The following is a 20,425-nucleotide window of genomic DNA, read 5'->3' on the forward strand; positions in this document are numbered from 1 at the left end:
TCCAAACACGACATGGCATCCAATCTCAATTCCAGCCAATTCTGGGTTGAAAACATCAAATGGTGCTCCTTCCGTTCCGAGCTCTGCCAAACAGTAGTTTACCCCCACATATGGGGTACCAGCGTACTCAGGACAAATTGGACAACAACATTTGTGTCCAATTTCTCTTCTAAACCCTTGTGAAAATAAAAAAATCATTTTTATGGAAAAAATATATAATTTTATTTTCACGGCTCTGCGTTATAAACTTTAGTGAAACACTTGGGTGTTCAAAGTTCTTACAACACATCTAGATAAGTTCCTTAGGGGGTCTAGTTTCCAAAATAGGGTTACTTGTTGGGGGTTTCTACTGTTTAGGCACAACAGGGGCTCTGCAAACGTAACGTAACCTGACGTCCGCAGACCATTCCATCAAAGTCTGCATTCCAAAACGGTGCAGAATGGCCTAAACGGACCCCCAGCCCTAAAAATAGGCCACAGCTGCCCAGAAATGGCACATCTATTAGATGTGCCAATTTTGGCGCTTTGCCCGGCTCTTCCAACTTGCCTTGTAGCGGTGGCAAGTGGGGTTCATATTTGTGGGGTTGATGTCACCTTTGTATTGTCAGGTGACATCTAGCCCACGGCTTAGTAATGGAGAGGCGTCTATAAGACACCTATCCATTACTAATGTTATACTTACTGTATATACTCGAGTATAAGCCGACCCCCCAAATTTTGCAACAAAAAACTGGGAAAACTTATTGACTCGAGTATAAGCCTAGGGTGGAAAATGCAGCAGCTACCGGTAAATGTCAAAAATAAAAATAGATACCAATAAAAGTAAAATTAATTGAGACATCAGTAGGTTAAGTATTTTTGAACATCCATATTGAATCAGGAGTCACATATAATGCTCCATACAGTTCATTATGGCCCGATAAGATGCTCCATATACAAATATGCCACATATAATGTTCCATGCAGTTCTTTATGGCCCCATAAGATGCCCCACATAATGCTCCATGCAGTTCATTATGGCCCCATAAGATGCCCCATATAATGCTCCATGCAGTTATGGCCCCATATAATGCTCCATGCAGTTATGGCCCCATATAATGCTCCATGCAGTTATGGCCCCATATAATGCTCCATGCAGTTATGGCCCCATATAATGCTCCATGCAATTATGGCCCCATAGATGCCCCATATAATGCTCCATGCAGTTATGGCCCCATATAATGCCCCATATAATGCTCCATGCAATTATGGCCCCATAGATGCCCCATATAATGCTCCATGCAGTTATGGTCCCATATAATGTCCCATGCATGCAGTTATGGCCCCATATAATGCTCCATGCAGTTATGGCCCCATATAATGCTCCATGCAGTTATGGCCCCATATAATGCTCCATGCAATTTTGGCCCCATAGATGCCCCATATAATGCTCCATGAAGTTATGGCCCCATATAATGCTCCATGCAGTTATGGCCCCATAGATGCCTCATATAATGCTCCATGCAGTTATGGCCCCATATAATGCTCCATGCAGTTATGGCCCCATAGATGCCCCATATAATGCTCCACGCAGTTATGGCCCCATAGATGCCTCATATAATGCTCCATGCAGTTATGGCCCCATATAATGCTTCTTGCAGTTCTTTATGGCCCCATAGATGCCCCATATAATACTCCATGCAGTTCATTATGGCCCCATATAATGCTCCATGCAGTTATGGCCCCATAGATGCCCCATATAATGCTCCATGCAGTTATGGCCCCATAGATGCCTCATATAATGCTCCATGCAGTTATGGCCCCATAGATGCCCCATATAATGCTCCATGCAGTTATGGCCCCATAGATGCCCCATATAATGCTCCATGCAGTTCTTTATGGCCCCATAGATGCCCCATATAATACTCCATGCAGTTCATTATGGCCCCATAGATGCCCCATATAATGCTCCATGCAGTTATGGCTCCATAGATGCCCCATATAATGCTACATGCAGTTATGGCCCCATAGATGCCTCATATAATGCTACATGCAGTTATGGCCCCATAGATGCCCCATATAATGCTCCATGCAGTTATGGCCCCATAGATGCTCCATGCAGTTCTTTATGGCCCCATAGATGCCCCATATAATACTCCATGCAGTTCATTATGGCCCCATAGATGCCCCATATAATGCTCCATGCAGTTATGGCCCCATAGATGCCCCATATAATGCTCCATGCAGTTATGGCCCCATAGATGCCTCATATAATGCTACATGCAGTTATGGCCCCATAGATGCCCCATATAATGCTCCATGCAGTTATGGCCCCCTAGATGCCCCATATAATGCTCCATGCAGTTATGGCCCCATAGATGCCCCCATATAATGCTCCATGCAGTTATGGCCCCATAGATGCCTCATATAATGCTCCATGCAGTTATGGCCCCATAGATGCCTCATATAATGCTCCATGCAGTTATGGCCCCATAGATGCCTCATATAATGCTCCATGCAGTTATGGCAGTAATGCTGCTGCTGCACTAACAAAAAAAATAAAAATACCATACATACTCACCTCTCGTCGCTGCCTGCTGCTCCTCAGGGTCCCGTCTCTCCGCACTGACTGTTCAGGCAGAGCGCGGCATGCACATTTAGTAATAAAACTAAAATAAAAAAACGGCAATATACCATACCTGTCCGTCATTGTGTCCCATGCTGTAATCCATGTCTGGGAGATCAACAGTTTTTAACCTGGACGGTGCCAAGATGCGACCGTCCAGGCTGAGAACCACTGCTGACTGAACTGCTGCATACGCAGCCTCAGTGACTGGTGGTGACGTCATTGAGGTTATGTCCGGTCACTGAGGCTCTGTTCCCAGCCAGGCTGAACTGCCATGACCTCGGTGAGATCCCCGCTAACACCCTGAGAAAAACTCTCACGCTGCTAGCGGGGATCTCACAGAAGTCACCGCAGTTCAGCCCGGCAGGGGATGCTTTCATTGTTAATCTGAAGCAGTGTGTGCCGCACTGCCATGCACATGACAGCGTGACAAACATCCGGTGTTCGGGCAGCTGAACCCAAAAAAGTAACACGGACTTCCTGGTGAAGTCCGTGTTCGGGTTCCGTGCCCGAACAGTAGGTGTTCGGGCACGGATGCTGAACTTGACTGTTCGGGTTCGCCCATCTCTAGTCGCTATTCATTTTATCATACGAGGTACTGGAAAGCAGGGAAAAAACACATATGGTGAAATAACAAAGTAGCAGATGTTTGTAGCCAGGGGGGCAATAACCATGGACCCTCTCCTGGCTATTAATATCTGCCCTCAGTCACTGGCTTTACCACTCTGGCGGAGAAAATTGCGCGGGAGCCCACACCAGTTGTTTCTGTGATTTATCCCTTTAACACCTACAGCTCCCAAATTTTGCACACAGACTCGTCTTACATTATTAGTGTGGAATATGTAAAAATATAAAGGATATGAGATGGTTTACTGTATGTACACCATGTCTCCTATCCTGTCGGGGTTGATAAGGAGATAGCAAAAGCCACCAATTGAATTACCGGCTTTAATGCTATTTAGTGCTGTATGAAATATGAATATATATAGGTGTCTCACTGATATATATATATACATACCTATTGTATATCTATTCTGTCAGTGTGATTTTACTGTACACCGCACTGAATTACCGGCTTTTCAAAGGACACCGGTGCCTATAAATTGGACAGAACTCGCATGGTCCGAGTGCTGTGCGATTTTTTTCTCGCACCCATTGACTTACATAGGAGAGTCTCGTCCGAGAATCGCAGCAATACGCAGCATGATGTAATTTTTTTCTCAGTCCGATTTCAACTGAGAAAAAAAAATTGCAAATGAGATGTCACCTATTGAATAACATCGGTCCGAGTGCAATCTGATCTTTTATCTAACTGCACTCGTCCGTTTTTCTCGCAAATGAGGAGCCCAGAATCTCATTCCCATACTGCTCAGTTCAGATTGACGCATGTTTTCACACTGCAGACCGGCAAGCTGCACAGCAGACTTCATCCTTTGCAATCCACAAGAAAATTAGCAAAAAATGCCGCTATAAATAGTATAAGTCTCCCGTGGACTTACCCTAACAAACCACTAGTGACTGCATTTGCACTGTATAATTTCCACATCATGCCATTAACCCCTTCACCCCAGAGGTATTTTCGTCTCTGCTTTTTTTTTCCGCTCCCCTTCTTCCCAGGGCCATAACTTTTTTATTTTTCCGTCAATATGGCCATGTGAGGGCTTGTTTTTTGCGGGACGAGTTGTACTTTTGAACTACACCATCTCGTGTACTAGAAAACTGGAAACAAATTACAAGTGCGGTGAAATTGCCAAAAAAAATGCAATCCCACAGCTGTTTTTTGGGGTTTTTTGTTTTTTTACTATGTTCATTAAATGCACAATGTCAGAAAGGGGTTAAAAGTAATAAAAGCTCAAATCGCTTTCCTTTTGCCCAAATCAAAATAAAATAATACATCTCAGGTTATGTATTGCAAACTATTTCATTACTGCGAATGTGCCACTCGTTCCTGCCTGTATATTTCTAGCCCACAGGTAGTGCTGAGTGAGGGCGCCTCCTGGCGGAGCCTACACCACAAGACGATTCCCCGCGCCTGCTCTTATGGCCGCATGTACACACGGAGCCCACAGCGCTAGGAGCTGCCGTCACACCGGGCCTGGTGGTATTATATACATGGCCGCTATCACCAGCCTGCGACCCCGTCACACTCCACCGCGTCATCGACACAAAATTGTCCGGAATAGGACCCCGTAGCCGCATGACGTCATCCTACCATGTGACTAGGAGCAGCGCCACCGCGGCAGAGAGGCAGGCAGTGCTGGGCAGAGAGGAGAAGCGGAGACTGAGAGCATCTGCGGCGGGACCAGTGCACAACTATCGTGTGAGTGAGGAAGCGGGCGGCCATTACTGCCCTGCTGCAGAGCCCTGCGTGTGTGTATATATATATATATATATATATATATATATATATATATATATATATATATATATATATATACAGCACATAGATACATGCATATATATGTACACACCTTGCGAGCACCTGTTTGCACAGGAGATATATATATATATATATATATATATATATATATATATATATATATATATATATATGTGTGTGATCGTCTGGGTACATATTTGTGCAGTATATATATTACCACTCATCACCTGCTGGTACAGGAGATATATATATATATATATATATATATATATATATATATATATATATAATGTGTAGATCATCCGTGTACATATGCTGCATGTAGCTTTGTATAAATATATAAATGTTGTGAGATCATCCGTTCGTATGTGCAGAATATCTGTGTAATCAGATTATGCAGAATGAATGAATATTTCTATCCGCTTCCTGTGGTGATCTGCTGGAAGCCCCATTTTGCCCATGCTGTACCCCTCCTATATAAGTGCCCCCCACCTCTCTGGATTAGTGCCGCACCTGACACACAGTGACACTTCTTGCTCTGAATGCTGTGTGTTACCCTTTCATTTCTTAGCAGTGGATCTCTGATTTCTATGCTGGAACAATCTTCAGTCACTGTAAGGAGAATATTCAGATCTGGGTCACACTGGGACATTATAGGAGACGTGTGGATGGCACGGTGGGACATTTGTTATAGGAGGTCTAGTCTCCAGTAAGATTAGTAAGTGTATATCATAGCGGCCATGATACTTGCAGCAGTGCTCAGTGAAGAGCTCACATGGTGTTGCATCATATCATCTGCTGTTGTTGGGCCCCGGGCTCGCGGCATAGGACTTGTGTGAGCCATGATCACTGTTTCTCTGGGATTTGAAGATTGACATTACTGTTCTGACCCCACGTGCTAAACTCTTCTTCTGTACATTAGATAACTAACACGCACATTAATATGGATATTTCTATGGAAGGGAATGCAATGCCTTCATAGAGCTTAGGGTAAAGCTATCTTACCAATCTGGGTTTTAATTAAAGGGAACCTGTCATCCCCAAAATCGAAGGTGAGCTAAGACCACCAGCATCAGGGGCTTATCTACAGCATTCTGGAATGTTAGCCGCTGATGTATCCTGAAAGATGAGAAAATGAGGTTAGATTATACTCACCTGGGCGGGCAGGAGGTCCAATCCGATGGGCGTCGCGGTCCGGGGCCTCCTATCTTCATAGGATGACGTCCTCTTCTGGTCTTCACGCTGCGGCTCCGGTGCAGGCGTATTTTATCTGTCCTGTTGAAGGAAGAGCAAAGTAATGCAGGTGCGGGGAAAGGTCAGAGTGGCCCAGCACCTGCGCACTGCAGTACTTTGCCCTCAACAGGGCAGACAAAGTGCGCCTGCGCTGGAGCCGCGGCGTGAAGACCAGAAGAGGACGTCATCTGATGAAGATGGGAGGCTCCGGACCGTGACGCCCATCGGATTGGACCTCCCTCTCACCCAGGTGAGTATAATCTAACGTCTTTTTCTCCTCTTTCAGGATACATTGCGGGCTTATCTACAGCATTCCAGAATGCTGTAGATAAGCCCCTGATGCCCGTGGGCTTAGCTCACCTTCGATTTTGGGTGTGACAGGTTCCCTTTAAGTAAACTGATAATAATTTAGAAATGTTTGTGAACCCCATAAAGGGGTTAACTAGAGTCAGAAAAACCCCATAGCAGCTATCTTCCAAAAATTGCACTATTCCATGATTTTCTTATCCTGGATGACTACATTCACCCTACTATTCTCCCATGATTGTCCCATGTAATTTTATTATGCCATTGTTTTTTTGTACATAAAAATGCCAAACACATCTGTCCTCTGCCGTCCCCGTGCCAGTATGTCACTGCTGCCTCTGATCTTTGTTGATAAGGCTGCAGAGGTGAAATCACGTGACCACTGCAGCCAGTCACTAGGCTTTAGCGCTCTCGTGTCTTCAGTGATTGGCTGCAGGGGTCACGTGATGTCACCGCTGCACCCTGTCAATAAGGACTTTAGTCAGCAGCGGAGAAGCATTGCTGGAGTGACAGTGGGTAAATGCATCTGTTTCTATTTGGCTTTTTGTATATAAAAATAACAATGGAAAATATCAGACAACCCCATCACCTGCTATAATGAGTGCACTGACAGGAATTCTGTGAGTTTTTCTCCTTGTATAAATGGTAGTAATGATGATTTCTTACAAATGCCTGCTAGTTACCCCAGGGCTGAGGATATGAAGCATGTGATCCGCTGATTTGTGAAGACTTGCACTTGTCAGCATGTTGGCTGTGCGGCACACTGACAAAACAAACCTTTGCCCTTATTGTCTCCGCAGTACAGTAAAATGTGTCACACGTTATTCTCCTTCTGTAACTCAGCGGCCAATAGTCAGAAATGGCCTCCCACGTCTTCTTATTCTGTACAGTATAATGGTTAATGGCCACAAGGACTACCTATAGATTGTCCGCACCCACGGGGAGAAGATACTACATGCAACCAAACACAGAAAGGGGTTGTGTCGGCAAAACATCCCGTTTCTTAAAAAAGCGCCCCTAGTGATGGTCAGGTTAGGGGTCACTAATTGCTGGGGTGCTAAGCTAGTGGAAGACTAACGTCTTGGTGGAGAAATGACTGGAAAGTGGAAGGAGTGTTAATGTCACCGTTTTGTTCTCAGATCCTCTTTTTAAAGGGGATTCATACAATGAAGTGGAAGTCTGCAGTGTGTATATTCAGAGCAGCATGTGCTGCTGTGACTCCTTAGTTCTTCTGTATACGGTCACTTGCTGAGATTCAAGCTCTGGTGATATATATATATATATATATATATATCTATCTATCTACATCCATGGCATCTCTACTGTCTTCCGGGGAGTTCTCCAGTCCCCATGGCCCCCAACACATCATGCTTTCAGGATCCCCTTAGTATCGAACCTGTGACTTTTTCTGATGCCTTGATAATAATTCCATCACCAGTGCAATACTAAGGAAATCCTGAAATGACGTGTTGGGGACCTTGGGGACTGGAGTTTGGGGAACACGGCTTTAGACTCCCTTTCCTGCTCTCCACAAATCCTTATCTCTTGGACTTGGTGCCGATAGTGATTATAGGAAGACTCTCCGTGTATCACTTTCCTCTGTTTTAAAAAAAAAAAAAAAAAAAAAAAAGCAAAACTCAGGCCCCAAGTCATCATTTGCATTTTTTTTTTTTTTAAAGTCTCATGGTTTGTTCTTTTGTTGCTGGTGGAATCTGCACCAAATTCATGGGAGCCGGGCACAATATTTAAAAGGATTATCCACTACTTGGGCAACCCCTTCTCGATCACCATGTTCCCTTTTTATAAAATAATAGCACCTATACTCGCTTCTGGTGGTGTCAGCAATAGCTCTCCCAAGGATCGTTTGGCGTTATGTCAAGTGATCCTGGCAGCTAATCAGCTGACAATTCGTTCTTCCCGCCTTCAGACAGAGCAGCCATCCGGAGGAAGTGAGAGAGAACCGCTGCAGCTCTCACTTCCTCGGAATGTCAGTTATGTCCGAAGGAGGGGAGAGTGAAGCTGCCGCTAATCTGATTGGCTGCAGGGATCACCTGACAAAACAATACAGTGGGAGACACGGTGTCGACACCACTAGAACGGCGCCTGCACCGTAGATGAGTATAAGTGCTATTTTAAAGGGAACCTGTCACCCCCAAAATTGAAGATGAGCTAAGCCCACCGGCATCAGGGGCTTATCTACAGCATTCTGGAATGCTGTAGATAAGCCCCCAATGTATCCTGAAAGATGAGAAAAAGAGGTTAGAATATACTCACCTGAGTGGGCGGTCCGGTCCGATGGGTGTCGCGGTCCGGGGCCTCCCATCTTATGATGACGTCCTCTTCTTGTATTCACGCTGCAGCTCCGGTGCAGGTGTACTTTGTCTGCCCTGTTGAGGGCAGAGCAAAGTAGTGCAGTGCTTAGGCGCCGGGAAAGGTCAGAGAGGCCCGGCACCTGCGCACTGCAGTACTTTGCTCTGCCCCTCAACAGGACAGATAAGTACGCCTGCACCGGAGCCGCAGCAGGAAGACAAGAAGAGGACGTCATCCTATGAAGATGGGAGGCCCCGGACCGCGACGCCCACCAGACCGGACCGCAGCGGGACCGCCCCTGGGTGAGTATAATCTAACCTCTTTTTCTCATCTTTCAGGTAACATCGGGGGCTTATCTACAGCATTCCAGAATGCTGTAGATAAGCCCCTGATGCTGGTGGGCTTAGCTCATCTTCGATTTTGGGGGTGACAGGTTCCTTTTAAAAGGAGGGAACATGGTGTTTGAGAAGGGCTTGTCAGAGTAGTGGACAACATCTTTATTGAATTTTGCAAAAGTGGTGCGATCTTAGTCTTAACTGCAAAAAAAGTAAAAAAAAACAAAAAAATGACAGCCTTTGTGCTCCACTGTGGGACTGGTGTACAATTGTGTTTACATTTCTGCAACAATTAAAAAAAAATTGCATATGACTTAAAAAAGAACCAAAACATAAACATCTAGATAATGAAAAATAATCCCATAATGCGGAACAAAGAGACCAAGTTAAGTTAACTTCAGCTGGTTCTCCAATACTGGACACCCCCTCAAAACAGCTAAAGTAACCCAGATAAAATATAGCTACCAGACTGGTGACGTTCCAGGGATGTCGGCGTTGTGTTGCTTGGCGGTCACCTGACTTTGTTCGGTCACGTGATCTTTGCAGCCAATGTCGTGTAACTGCCTGGAGACACAACGCCAACATCACTGGACCGTCACCAGTCTGGTACCTTAGTGTTTTACTTTATCTGGAGTACCTTAGCTGTTAGGAAGAGGTTGTTGTTCAGTTAGTAGTCGACAACCCCTTTATAAAAGATGGAAATTAAATAACAAATCATGCACAAATAAAAAAAAAGACAGCATTAGAACTATTTTTACTCCAGAAATAAGTGAAAAAGAATGGCCCCATAATCTGAAGTGTTGGCTTCATCGTGACTACTGGCATAATAAAATGTTAAAGCAGTTTTGGAAGGAACACTAAGAGCAAAGCATAAGGCCACGTTCACATGTCCAGTATTTGGTCAGTATTTTACCTCAGTATCTGTAAGCCAAAACTGGGAGTGGGTGAAAAATACAGAAGTGGTGACGTGTTTCTATTATACTTTTCTTCTGATTTTTCCGCTCCGGGTTTTGGTTTAGAATTCCTGATGTAAAATACTGACAAAAATGTGAACGTGGCCTTAGGAATATATTTTTTTTTTTATACAGGAGTGTCTGTGTAAGGCCACATTCGCACATTAAGTATTTGGTCAGCATTTTACCTCAGCATCTGTAAGCCAAAACTAGGAGTGGGTGATAAATACAGAAGTGGTTTTGGCTTACAGATGCTGATGGAAAATACTGAACGTGTCGACGTGGCCTTACAATGACTGATACATGACCACGACGAGCAGAGAGTTGCAGTGTTGTCCTGCACTAGGCATGGCACAGTTTATCTGTTTTCCCAGAGCGTTTACCACTTACTACTGTAATGTATTTTTTTTCTTACAAGATATAAAAGCACCGTAATATAATAATGTACATTGGCATTATGTTGTGTTACTGTGCACTATGTAAACCCGACAAGGCTTTTTCATGGTAAATTTAGGGGATTTGGGCCTTAACATTAAGCTATTTCGATGTCCGCATCTCGAATGTTGCAGTATGACTCATCTGCTTGCCTTCTCTCCACATTAGCTGCTTGTCCGTACCGGCTTCTGTGTTGAGCTGGCCGTTTCTGAGGGTTTATTCTGCTCACTGGCGTGTTGTTGTTTTTTTTAAAGGTTCTGAGCCTCGTATGTTTGTAGTGTATTCACTACTATCTGAACCTTGGAGGATCCTCAAATTGATATAGGTAACTAACAATCTGCCAGTGACATTCAGATGTCCTTGTAAGCAGTTTCTAGGTTCTAAAGTGTAGTTCACCTATATAAACCATGAGACTATGATGGCAGGGTCAGTTGGCGCACACCGGTTTGCATTGGAGCTGTATACATAAAATAATATACTTGTAATTCATTTTTGCATTGTTTCTTCTTTTTTTTTTATTTTAAATGCATTAAATAATTAAAGAAATGTCGGGACTTGTGAACATAGCCTTTAATATCCAATTAGTAAATCTTAAATCGCATCCATTGTTCACATCCTTTTAGCCTGGCTTTGAGGTCGCCTTCAAAATGGGGACATCTTGCTGCCCTCCTTTACTAGGCATTTGCAGCGGAAAATGGTGCATGACAGAGCACACTGACTCTGTCTTCATCATTATAGTCAACGGCCCTTTCAGCACATAGCCCCGAACCCCATTTTGTGGGGGTTCTGATGTAAGCCTTGACAAAGCCACTGAATGTAGAGGCATACGCTATGTGAACATACCCTTAGATGTTTGATAGTGTCAGGTCTGTGTGCAGCCATTCAAACTCCTCCACACAAAACTCATCCAACCATGCCTTTATGGACTTTGCTTGGTGCTCAGTCTTGGCGGGACAAAAAGTTAGGGTTATTTGGCTTTCAGGCAAAACTTATGGAAAGCATAAAAAGTTCACGCTACAGTGATATTTTATCATGAAAGTAGGGCATTTACAGTAAGTAGAAACATGCAGTGGTGATTTACTCATCTCAAACAATATATTGAAACAAAAGCCAACAACAGTGGTTGAGATACCCCACCAAAAAATGTCAATGTCTCAATAACTTGTCCTGTGGCCTTGAGCATCAATTACAGCTGGACAACGACATCTTATGCTTTTGACAAGTCAAGTTGCTTGCTGAGGCATGGCATCCCACTCTTCTTGACAGGCAGCCCTCAGATCCTTGAGTTTCTGGAGTATAGATTTACGAGCCTCTACACGGCGGACTCAGCTAATCACATAGGTTTTCTATGGATTTGAGCTCTGGAGAAAAGGCAACCCACTCCATTAGAGGTACCTCAGTTGTTAGCAGCCGTTCCCTAATGATGCAGCCTCAATGAACTATAGCAATATAGCAATGTTGTCCATGAAGATAAAATTAGGCCTATGTTGTTCGTACAGAGCCACAATTATTGGATTAATGATGTTATTCAAGTAATAGATTCTTGTCACTGTACCATTCACAAAGTGTAGGGCAGTTCTGTATTGTTTAGAGTCTCCTGCCCAGACTTCAGCACCACCTCCACCAAAGGCTCATCTGGTGACAACAGTGGCTGATGCATAGCTCTCTTTGACGTGTCAATATCGTTGGCGGCCATCATTTGTGCTCAGCGTGAATCAACTTTCGGTAGTGAACAGCATTGAGGCCCACTGGTCCTTCGTCCAGTGTAAATGCTCCCTGGTCCATGCAAGATGACGACACCTGTGCATGGTGGTGTGGTCAGGAACCCTTGCAGGTCATCTAGCGCACAGATCACGCTGATGTAAACTTTCAAATGGTGTGATGTGACACTTGGGTCCTCTCACCTCTCTTAAATGTGCCTGGAGTTGTGTGACATTCATCATCCTGTACTGAAGGGCATGTACTGAGAGGCACATGTAAATATCACAGATGAAATATCACATATACCAGGTAATCCTATATGTAGGTAGCATAAATAACAGGATTATGGATTAAAAATGAGATAGCTTTGTCTGATAGGTATAATTGAAGAGTCAGAAGAAGTATTCAAATGAAACGACCATAATTAATTTGGTCACTGAGACCACTAGGTACCACCGTATCCAAATAAAAAATCCACTTAGCTTCCTTCTGCAATAACAACTGATCTCAGTTGCCCCCTCTGACTGGTCTGGACACTTTTATAGCCATAAATTTGGGGGTGACAGGTTCCCTTTAATTGTGAAAACCGCAGTTTTTTTTAGCCCTTCCATGCCTGTGATTGATACATTTCTAGTGGGGCTGTACATGAAATCTTTAGAATGGTCCTACTTATAACTTTCCATGCCATGAATGTAATGTTGTTTCCTGATGTTCTAGGATGGTAGATTTATGGCTTACTCCCCAGGTAGCGCCGGGCAGGAGATCTGATACTGGGAGTGACTGATATTTTTTTTTCTTTTTTTCTTCCCCATACAGTTTCAAAAAAATGTCAAGCGAATTATCCTTAAATATTAACATCAAGGAACCTCGCTGGGACCAGAGCACATTTGTTGGAAGAGCAAAGCATTTCTTTACAGTAACCGATCCAAGAAATATCCTCCTGTCAAATGAGCAGCTGGAGCATGCCAGACAGATTGTGCATGACTACAGGTATGGATGACAAAGTAAAGCATTGCTGTGCAGAAGTGATGGACCAGGCTGCGCCTATGCCTGCTGTTACCCAGCTGGGTGCACAGTAAATGGGAGCTCAGCCATATAATGTGTTTTTCTTACACGCGAGTTTTGTCTCTCACTACTGCCTGTCAGTGTCAAGGAAAGAATTAGATCTGTTGTATATTTCTCCCCAGGTCAGGTAGATATCCTGCAGCAAATGTAATGGCATCAGACAGGGAATTATACATAGGAAGCTCTGAGATTGCAGTGTGATTGTGCTACGCCAAAATAAATTATGGCAGATGTAGACAAGTGAGCAAATCCTTAAAGGGAATGTCCAGTCCTAGCCTACAAGTCTGCAGTTACTCTATGTGTGCTGTGAGGATTCCCCGACGTCCGGAGTGGGTGGTCATGTGACTGCAAGTATGCGATTTTCATACTTCCGGCTACGCTCAAGCCTCTCTCAATCCACTTAGTCGACACTTGTCCGTATTTATGCATATCGCTTGCTTGCTGTCACCCTCACTACATTCCCAGCTCCAGAGAATCCTTGCACGTCACAGTGTGTGCGCTGTGGGGATTCACAAGTCTGCAGTCACATAGCGTAACTGCAGACTTGTAGCCTAAGACCAGACAACCCCTTTAATCCCATTCTGATATGACGTACATTTACATCATATATTGGGTCCTTGACTTCTGCCATCAGATGGCTGAATTATTCAGCTATTATCTAACTCCAACAGCTGCGGGTGGAGCAGTTCTCCACCCACAGCTGTTGCCATGTTAAATGCCCCTGTTTGTCAAAGACTAACGGCTTGGGGGCGCCTCATTACACACACCCATCGGTGCACCCATGACATGATCACATGGCTCAGATTTGTTGGCATGACAGCCGGGGGTCTGCTGAAGGACGGACACTTGAAAAAGCCAGCGTTTAGCTGGCGTTCATAGGAGACCATGATTATCAATATACATAGCAGTACTGATGAACTGCTATGTATAGTTCAAGTGATCAGACAATCGCAACTTCAAGTCCCCTAAGCGGACAAACAAATACAGTGAAAAGTGAAAAAATGTTTTTAAGGGTTCCCTCACACTGGTAAGTAGCATCCAAAGATTCTCTTATGTAAAAAATCAGATGCTAAGTACAAATGACCCTCTGCTCAAACTCTGCTGCGAGCGTTAGCCAAGTGTTATTTTACTGTGATCTGATTCTCTTGCATGCGAGAATCGGATCCCAGGTGCAGAGAAGATGGATAACTTAATTTCTCCATCTTCTCCATTCTGTGAGTTGGCGTATATCGGACTACACTCGGATGACATAATAACATTGGAGCGAGTACTATTGAATGAAACATCGGATAACAATTGTTCGAACTATATGCTGGCTACTCATCAGTGTGAGCGAGCCCTTAAAATGTGAAAAAAAACAAAAACAAAGGTTTTGCCCCATAAAATATAATGTAATAAAAAAAAACACGTGGTATCACTTCGCTCATTTAAAGTCCTATGTATCAAAATATAAAATTAATCCAAAACTAGAAAAAAAAAAATCGAAACACCAGAATTATGTTTTTCAGCCGTCACAATCCAGGAGATCTGCATACCTCCATACACACAGACATGAGTGAGACAAACAGGTTTAATTTTACAAAGAGAATCGCACCCACTGGTGGAGATATGGCGAGCAGCCGTCTCTCCCAACTCTTCAGCTGCTCATAATCAACCTATTATGGCCGAATAACACGTTTTAGTCCCGTATGTACTAAAGCATTACTCCAGATAAATCGCTCATCCTCTAGGTGTTCTACAGACACCTTACATACCTCCCCCCATGCCTAAAGCCTCGGGCTTGGCACTTTCTATCTCTAGACATGGGATTCTCAAGATGGCATCAGCATTATCATGTAACTCCTGACTGTTCCATATGGAAGTGGAAATTCTGCATGGCTAGAAACTATCTAGTAACACAAGCATTTTTCCCTTTTTTCCCTCATCCACCTGAGTGGAGTGGAGCATAGCCTGAAACTAATTTAAACTTTTGTCCTAACAGATAGTATAGCAATGTGCCCACCGCCCACTTTACGGCCAAGCATTTCTTTTCCACAAGGAATAAGCTTTCTCAGATGCCGACAGTTTCCTACTCGGCTAGAGAACAGGATGCTCCTCTCTGTGTATCTCCTGAGAAAGGACTGCTCCTAATCTGACTTCTGAGGTGTCCATTTGGAGTACAAATTCCTTCTTAAAGATGTGGGCAACCAGGACCAGTTACTTACACAGAGCTACCTTAGATCTTGAAAGGCCGTCTTGATCTGCGACGTCCATTTGGCCACGACTTATTTTGTCCCCTTAAGGAGGTCGGTCTGTGGTGCAACCACCATGACAAAGATTGGTATAAACTACCTGTGGTACCCCACAATTCCCAGAAAAGCCCTCACTTGTTTTTTTGACAGAGGTTCTGGATTTTGTCCAGTTTACTGATCTGAGGTTTGATTTTGCATCTACTTACTACATGTCCAAGATATTTGCCCTGCTCTTTCCCCATTTTTGTGGATTTATAGAGAACCCCAACTTCCTGAGGGCATCAGACACCAGTTGGGCCTTTCAAAGATGACTTCCCAATCTTGCCTGAAGATTACAGTATTGTCCTGGTATGCTGTAGCATAATTCTTAAGCGTTGTGAGGATTTGGTCCATGGCCCCCTGGAACATGGCTGGAGCGCCCTGCAGTCTGAACAGCATTTGGACATATTGAAAGCATCCGTCAGGTGTAGAGAAAGCCATCTTCTCCTTGGCTTCTTGTGACATGGGAATTTGCCAATATGCCTTTGTTATATCCAAGGTGGTTATGTTCCTTGCCGGCCCAATCTCTTGATCAGCTCATCTACACATGGCATCTGATGTGTGTCTAATTTGGAGACTTCGTTCAGCTTCCAATAATTCATTACAGAATCTCCATTCTCCCATCGGGTTGTGGATCAAGGACAATCCTGTTAGATCACCCAATCATAGATTCCTCAATGACTCCGAGATTCAACATGCGCTTCACTTCCTTGGAGATCAGTTATCGGCGGGCTTCTGTAATTCAGTAGGGATTCAAATTCACCCACACGTGGGGATCTGTCAGAACCTTGTGTTCTATTTCTATGACATTTGTACACACCAGCACATCTGAGGACAAGTTCCGTTTTTTTTTTGCTGCGGCAGTTCCCAACATTGCTGGCTTAACCTGCAAACATGGAGTTTCAACGGGGTCCTTTTTCTTGTCATGCCTTGATGGGTAGAGGCACGAGGGGATTACGGAAGTGAGCGGTTAACTGACAGGTCTATGGGGATACTACCCTCCTCATCTCCCACCATTACACAGAGAGGAAGCCCTTCAGCTTCTGGGGTTGTTGAGACTTCTTTAGGGTCAACCTGTCTCTTACCCGAGCAATCGAGTTCCAACCTATGATAATTGGGTGCAGTAAATCGTGGACCACACTGACCTCAAGGGACTCAGTATCTCGGGCCGTTTCAATGACTACTCTGGCCACTGGATAGTCTTTAGCATCCTGTGATTCCAGCGGACGCCCTCCTTATTCCCAGGATCAAATGGAGAGGGAGTTTGGCCTTCATGAGGGCTACTAAGATGAGTCTAGTAGTCCAGATATTTTTGCAGACTATTCATTTTTTCAGAACATTCCTGTGACCCATCGCCGGGTGGACAGTCCACACTGCAAGCGTGGAATGAACACCGGCTTCCCATGCTACAATTCATTTTCTCGGTGGTCAGGGAACAATAGGCAAGTGTATAACCTGGGCCCTGACATCTCCAACAAATTACATCCCCCGATGAGTCAATCAGCATGACCTTCACTGCCTTCTTGGACTTTGAAAGCCCCACCCCCTCTATTAGCCTCAGCCCCCTGATGGGACTCCTAGTACGATGAGGGTTGCCTCCCTAAGGAACCGTCGACACCCTGATACCTTTCAAAAATTTCAACCAAGTAATCGGCATTTGGGGTATCTCCTTGGGCAACCCAAGTCTGCATTGGCCTCGTAAGGGAATGCACAAACCGGTCCATTTATAACTCGCTCTACCATCTGCTCTGGGGTAGAGGACTTCGACTGCAACCATTGTTGGACTTGGTGCAGCAGATCAAACAATTGTGAGCGAGGGGGTTTGTCACGGTGATATGCCTAGTGGTGACCCCGATGTGCACTAATAGACATTGTCATGCCAAAGCGTGCCAAAATTTCCTTTTTCAATTACACGTATTTAAGTATCCTGTATGGCTAAATTAGGCCTTTTACGACACTAGGACTTCCGCCCACTGCTCTGGTGGGAATTTCTCCCTATCGGAGACCCTTTCAAAAAACAGTTTAAAAGGCCTCTATATCGTAACCTGGGATCATTTTCTACAAGGCTCTCCTCACCGCCTTCCAAATATAAATATCATCAGCTGACCTTGGAGTCAAAGCTGCTGCCCTGCCACAAACCACCTCTGTGAGTAATTCCGTTTGCTACTGCTGTTGTCGGTGCTATTGCTCATGCTGCTGCTGGATCTGTTTCTGGTGCTGCTGCTGCTGGAGCTGTTGAATAAGCAGCTTACTTGTCTCCTGTTGCGCCAGCTCTTGCTGCTGTAGCTGTTGGGCTTGCACCAGGTGTTTAATCAGGTCCTCCATGCTGTTGAACGCTGTACCCTGGCCTATAGACGCTTTCACCCACGACATGCAGTACTTCTGTAGCAGTCACACGTGTAGCCTGGGAACCCTGCCCTCACTTCTAACATCAAATGTAACAATGCTATTCCCTTGGGAGTGATCTGAGGTATGACAGGAACTGTTTCTATTTAAAATGTAGCTGCTTTATTTCAGTCCTCATAAACAACATCACTTAACTTAAATACAGCCTTTTTTTGGCTTTCAAACACTGATGCAAAATACTGACATGTGAATGAGGCCTTACTGACAGTTCAATAGCTGTCAATTGCACTTCCCAAACTTCTTTTTCCCTACACTGCAAACTAGCTATACAGTAAAACCAGTGAGCTGTCAGACAAGCAGGGAGGCAGAGGCTTGGGAAGGTCTCTGATCACACCCAGAGCTCTTTTCTCTCATTTGCATATTAATAAATCAGCGTTTTTTCAAACATGGAGCAACAGATGATATTACTAAAGCTATTGTTGACATTATCTTACAGAAATCATCATATAAACATTTGGGGAAAAATTGTTAACAAATTCCCCTTAAGGCTATGTGCACACGTAGGAAATGTGGTGCAGAATTTTCTGCACTAAATCTGCATCTGCAGATTTGATGCAGTTTGGCTATGTTCACACGGTGCGGTTTTTGCTGCGGATCCGCAGCGGAATTGCACTGCGGATCCGCAGCAGTTTTCCATGTAGGTTACAGTACAATGTAACCCAATGGAAAAAAGGACCCGCTGTGCCGACGATCCTTTTTTCCACAGGCAAATCCGCAGCGGTTTTGCCTGCAGAAAAAAGAAGTAGCATGTCACTTCTTTCTGCAGATTCCGCTGCGGGTTTCCAGCAGCACCAATAGGAAACTGCATTTGGAAACCCGCAGTGGAATCCGCAGAAGAAAAAGGATCAAAAACCGCAGCTAAAATCAGCGCTGAATTTAGCTGCGGTTTTTCAAAACAGGACCTGAAAAAAAAAGGATGAAAAAAAGGATCGTGTGAACGTAGCCTAAGGCTATGTGCACACGTAGGAAATGTGGTGCAGAATTTTCTGCACTAAATCTGCATCTGCAGATTTGATGCAGTTTCTGTGCAGTTTCTATGCAGTTTTTATGCAGTTTCTATGCAGTTTCTGCGCAGATTCTATGCAGATTCTATGCAGATTCTATGCAGTTTCTGCGCAGATTCTATGCAGATTCTATGCAGTTTCTGCGCAGATTCTATGCAGTTTCTGTGCAGTTTCTGTGCAGTACAATGTAAATCAATGGGAAAAAAAAAAAGCTGTGCACATGGTGCAGAAAAATCTGCAGCAGAAACGCTGCAGAACTGCACAAAAGAAGCGACGTGCACTTCTTTGAAATCTGCAGCGTTTCTGCGCAGATTTTTCTGCACCATGTGCACAGCTTTTTTTTTTCCCCATTGATTTACATTGTACTGCACAGAAACTGCACAGAAACTGCATAGAATCTGCGCAGAAACTGCATAGAATCTGCATAGAATCTGCGCAGAAACTGCATAGAATCTGCATAGAAACTGCACAGAATCTGCATAGAAACTGCACAGAAACTGCACAGAAACTGTGCAGAAACTGCATAGAAACTGCATAAAAACTGCATATCACAGTGCAGTTCTGCAGCGTTTCTGCAGCAGAAAAATCTGCTGCAGTTCTGCACCAATTCTGCACTAAATCTGCATCGTGTGCACATACCCTAATACTGTAATTAATGTAAAAAAAAAAAAAAAAAAGCAACAAAAAACTCCCCATGTCATGTGATTCGGTGGGATCATGTTATTTTTTTGTGTGCCAGCCAGCCAATCAGTATGTCAGAGAGTGTGCTAAATCATGCGGTTTAGTTGCTGTACTCTTCTCATAATTCTCCTCCCAAATGTGAAACTCGCACCTGATGAAGATGGTATTTCCATTGAAACGCGTAGTGGCTGACACGGGATGGAGCTTAGAGTCTCAATTCAGCGCTCCTGTGACCGATTTCTACCTTGTATTCTGTCCATCCTCCTTTGGAGGTTTTCGACTGGAGCTGCGGTGGTGCCTGGCACTTTCCCTATCCCTGGGGCTACCTCCTCAGCGCTCCTAAATTTTGGTCACCTCCACAGCCCCTGTCCCCACTGTGAAATAAAACGTCATCAGTGACCTAATTTCATGGCTGAGCTAGTCCCCGCTCTACTGAGCATGCATCCGTTCTCAATTCTGACATGTGCTTAGTATGAGCTCCTTCTTACTGTGCAATATTCTTCTGAGTGCATAGTGACGGTGCGCTTCCTCGCTGGCTCTGATTAGAAGTGACGAGACTGTAACAGAGCTATAAGGAAAGAACACAGTGAACAGAAACCAGCCTTCCCCCCCAAAAAATAGGCGTCACTTTCAGGTCGGGGGGTTGGGCCTGGCCTCTGCTTACTTTACAAAATTGCCAAGACTGGAGAGATCAAAAATCTGGATTAAGTTGAAAATGTTAACCTCGTATCAACCCCAAAA

At 44.3% G+C, this 20,425-nt stretch overlaps 1 protein-coding gene across 1 annotated transcript in view; it reads left to right on the forward strand.

Moving 5' to 3' along the window:
• Positions 1–4,585: 4,585 nt before the first annotated feature.
• Positions 4,586–20,425, forward strand: part of SFXN1 (sideroflexin 1) — a 36,641-nt gene continuing 20,801 nt past the window's right edge. Inside the window, exons 1-2 of the mRNA XM_077265816.1 lie at positions 4,586–4,925; positions 13,075–13,248. Of these exons, the coding sequence (XP_077121931.1) occupies positions 13,085–13,248 (164 nt within the window). The 5' untranslated portion in view covers positions 4,586–4,925; positions 13,075–13,084. The remainder of the gene's footprint in view (positions 4,926–13,074; positions 13,249–20,425) is intronic.

This window comes from Ranitomeya variabilis, chromosome 5, assembly GCF_051348905.1.
Source record: "Ranitomeya variabilis isolate aRanVar5 chromosome 5, aRanVar5.hap1, whole genome shotgun sequence".
Lineage (NCBI taxonomy): Eukaryota > Metazoa > Chordata > Amphibia > Anura > Dendrobatidae > Ranitomeya > Ranitomeya variabilis.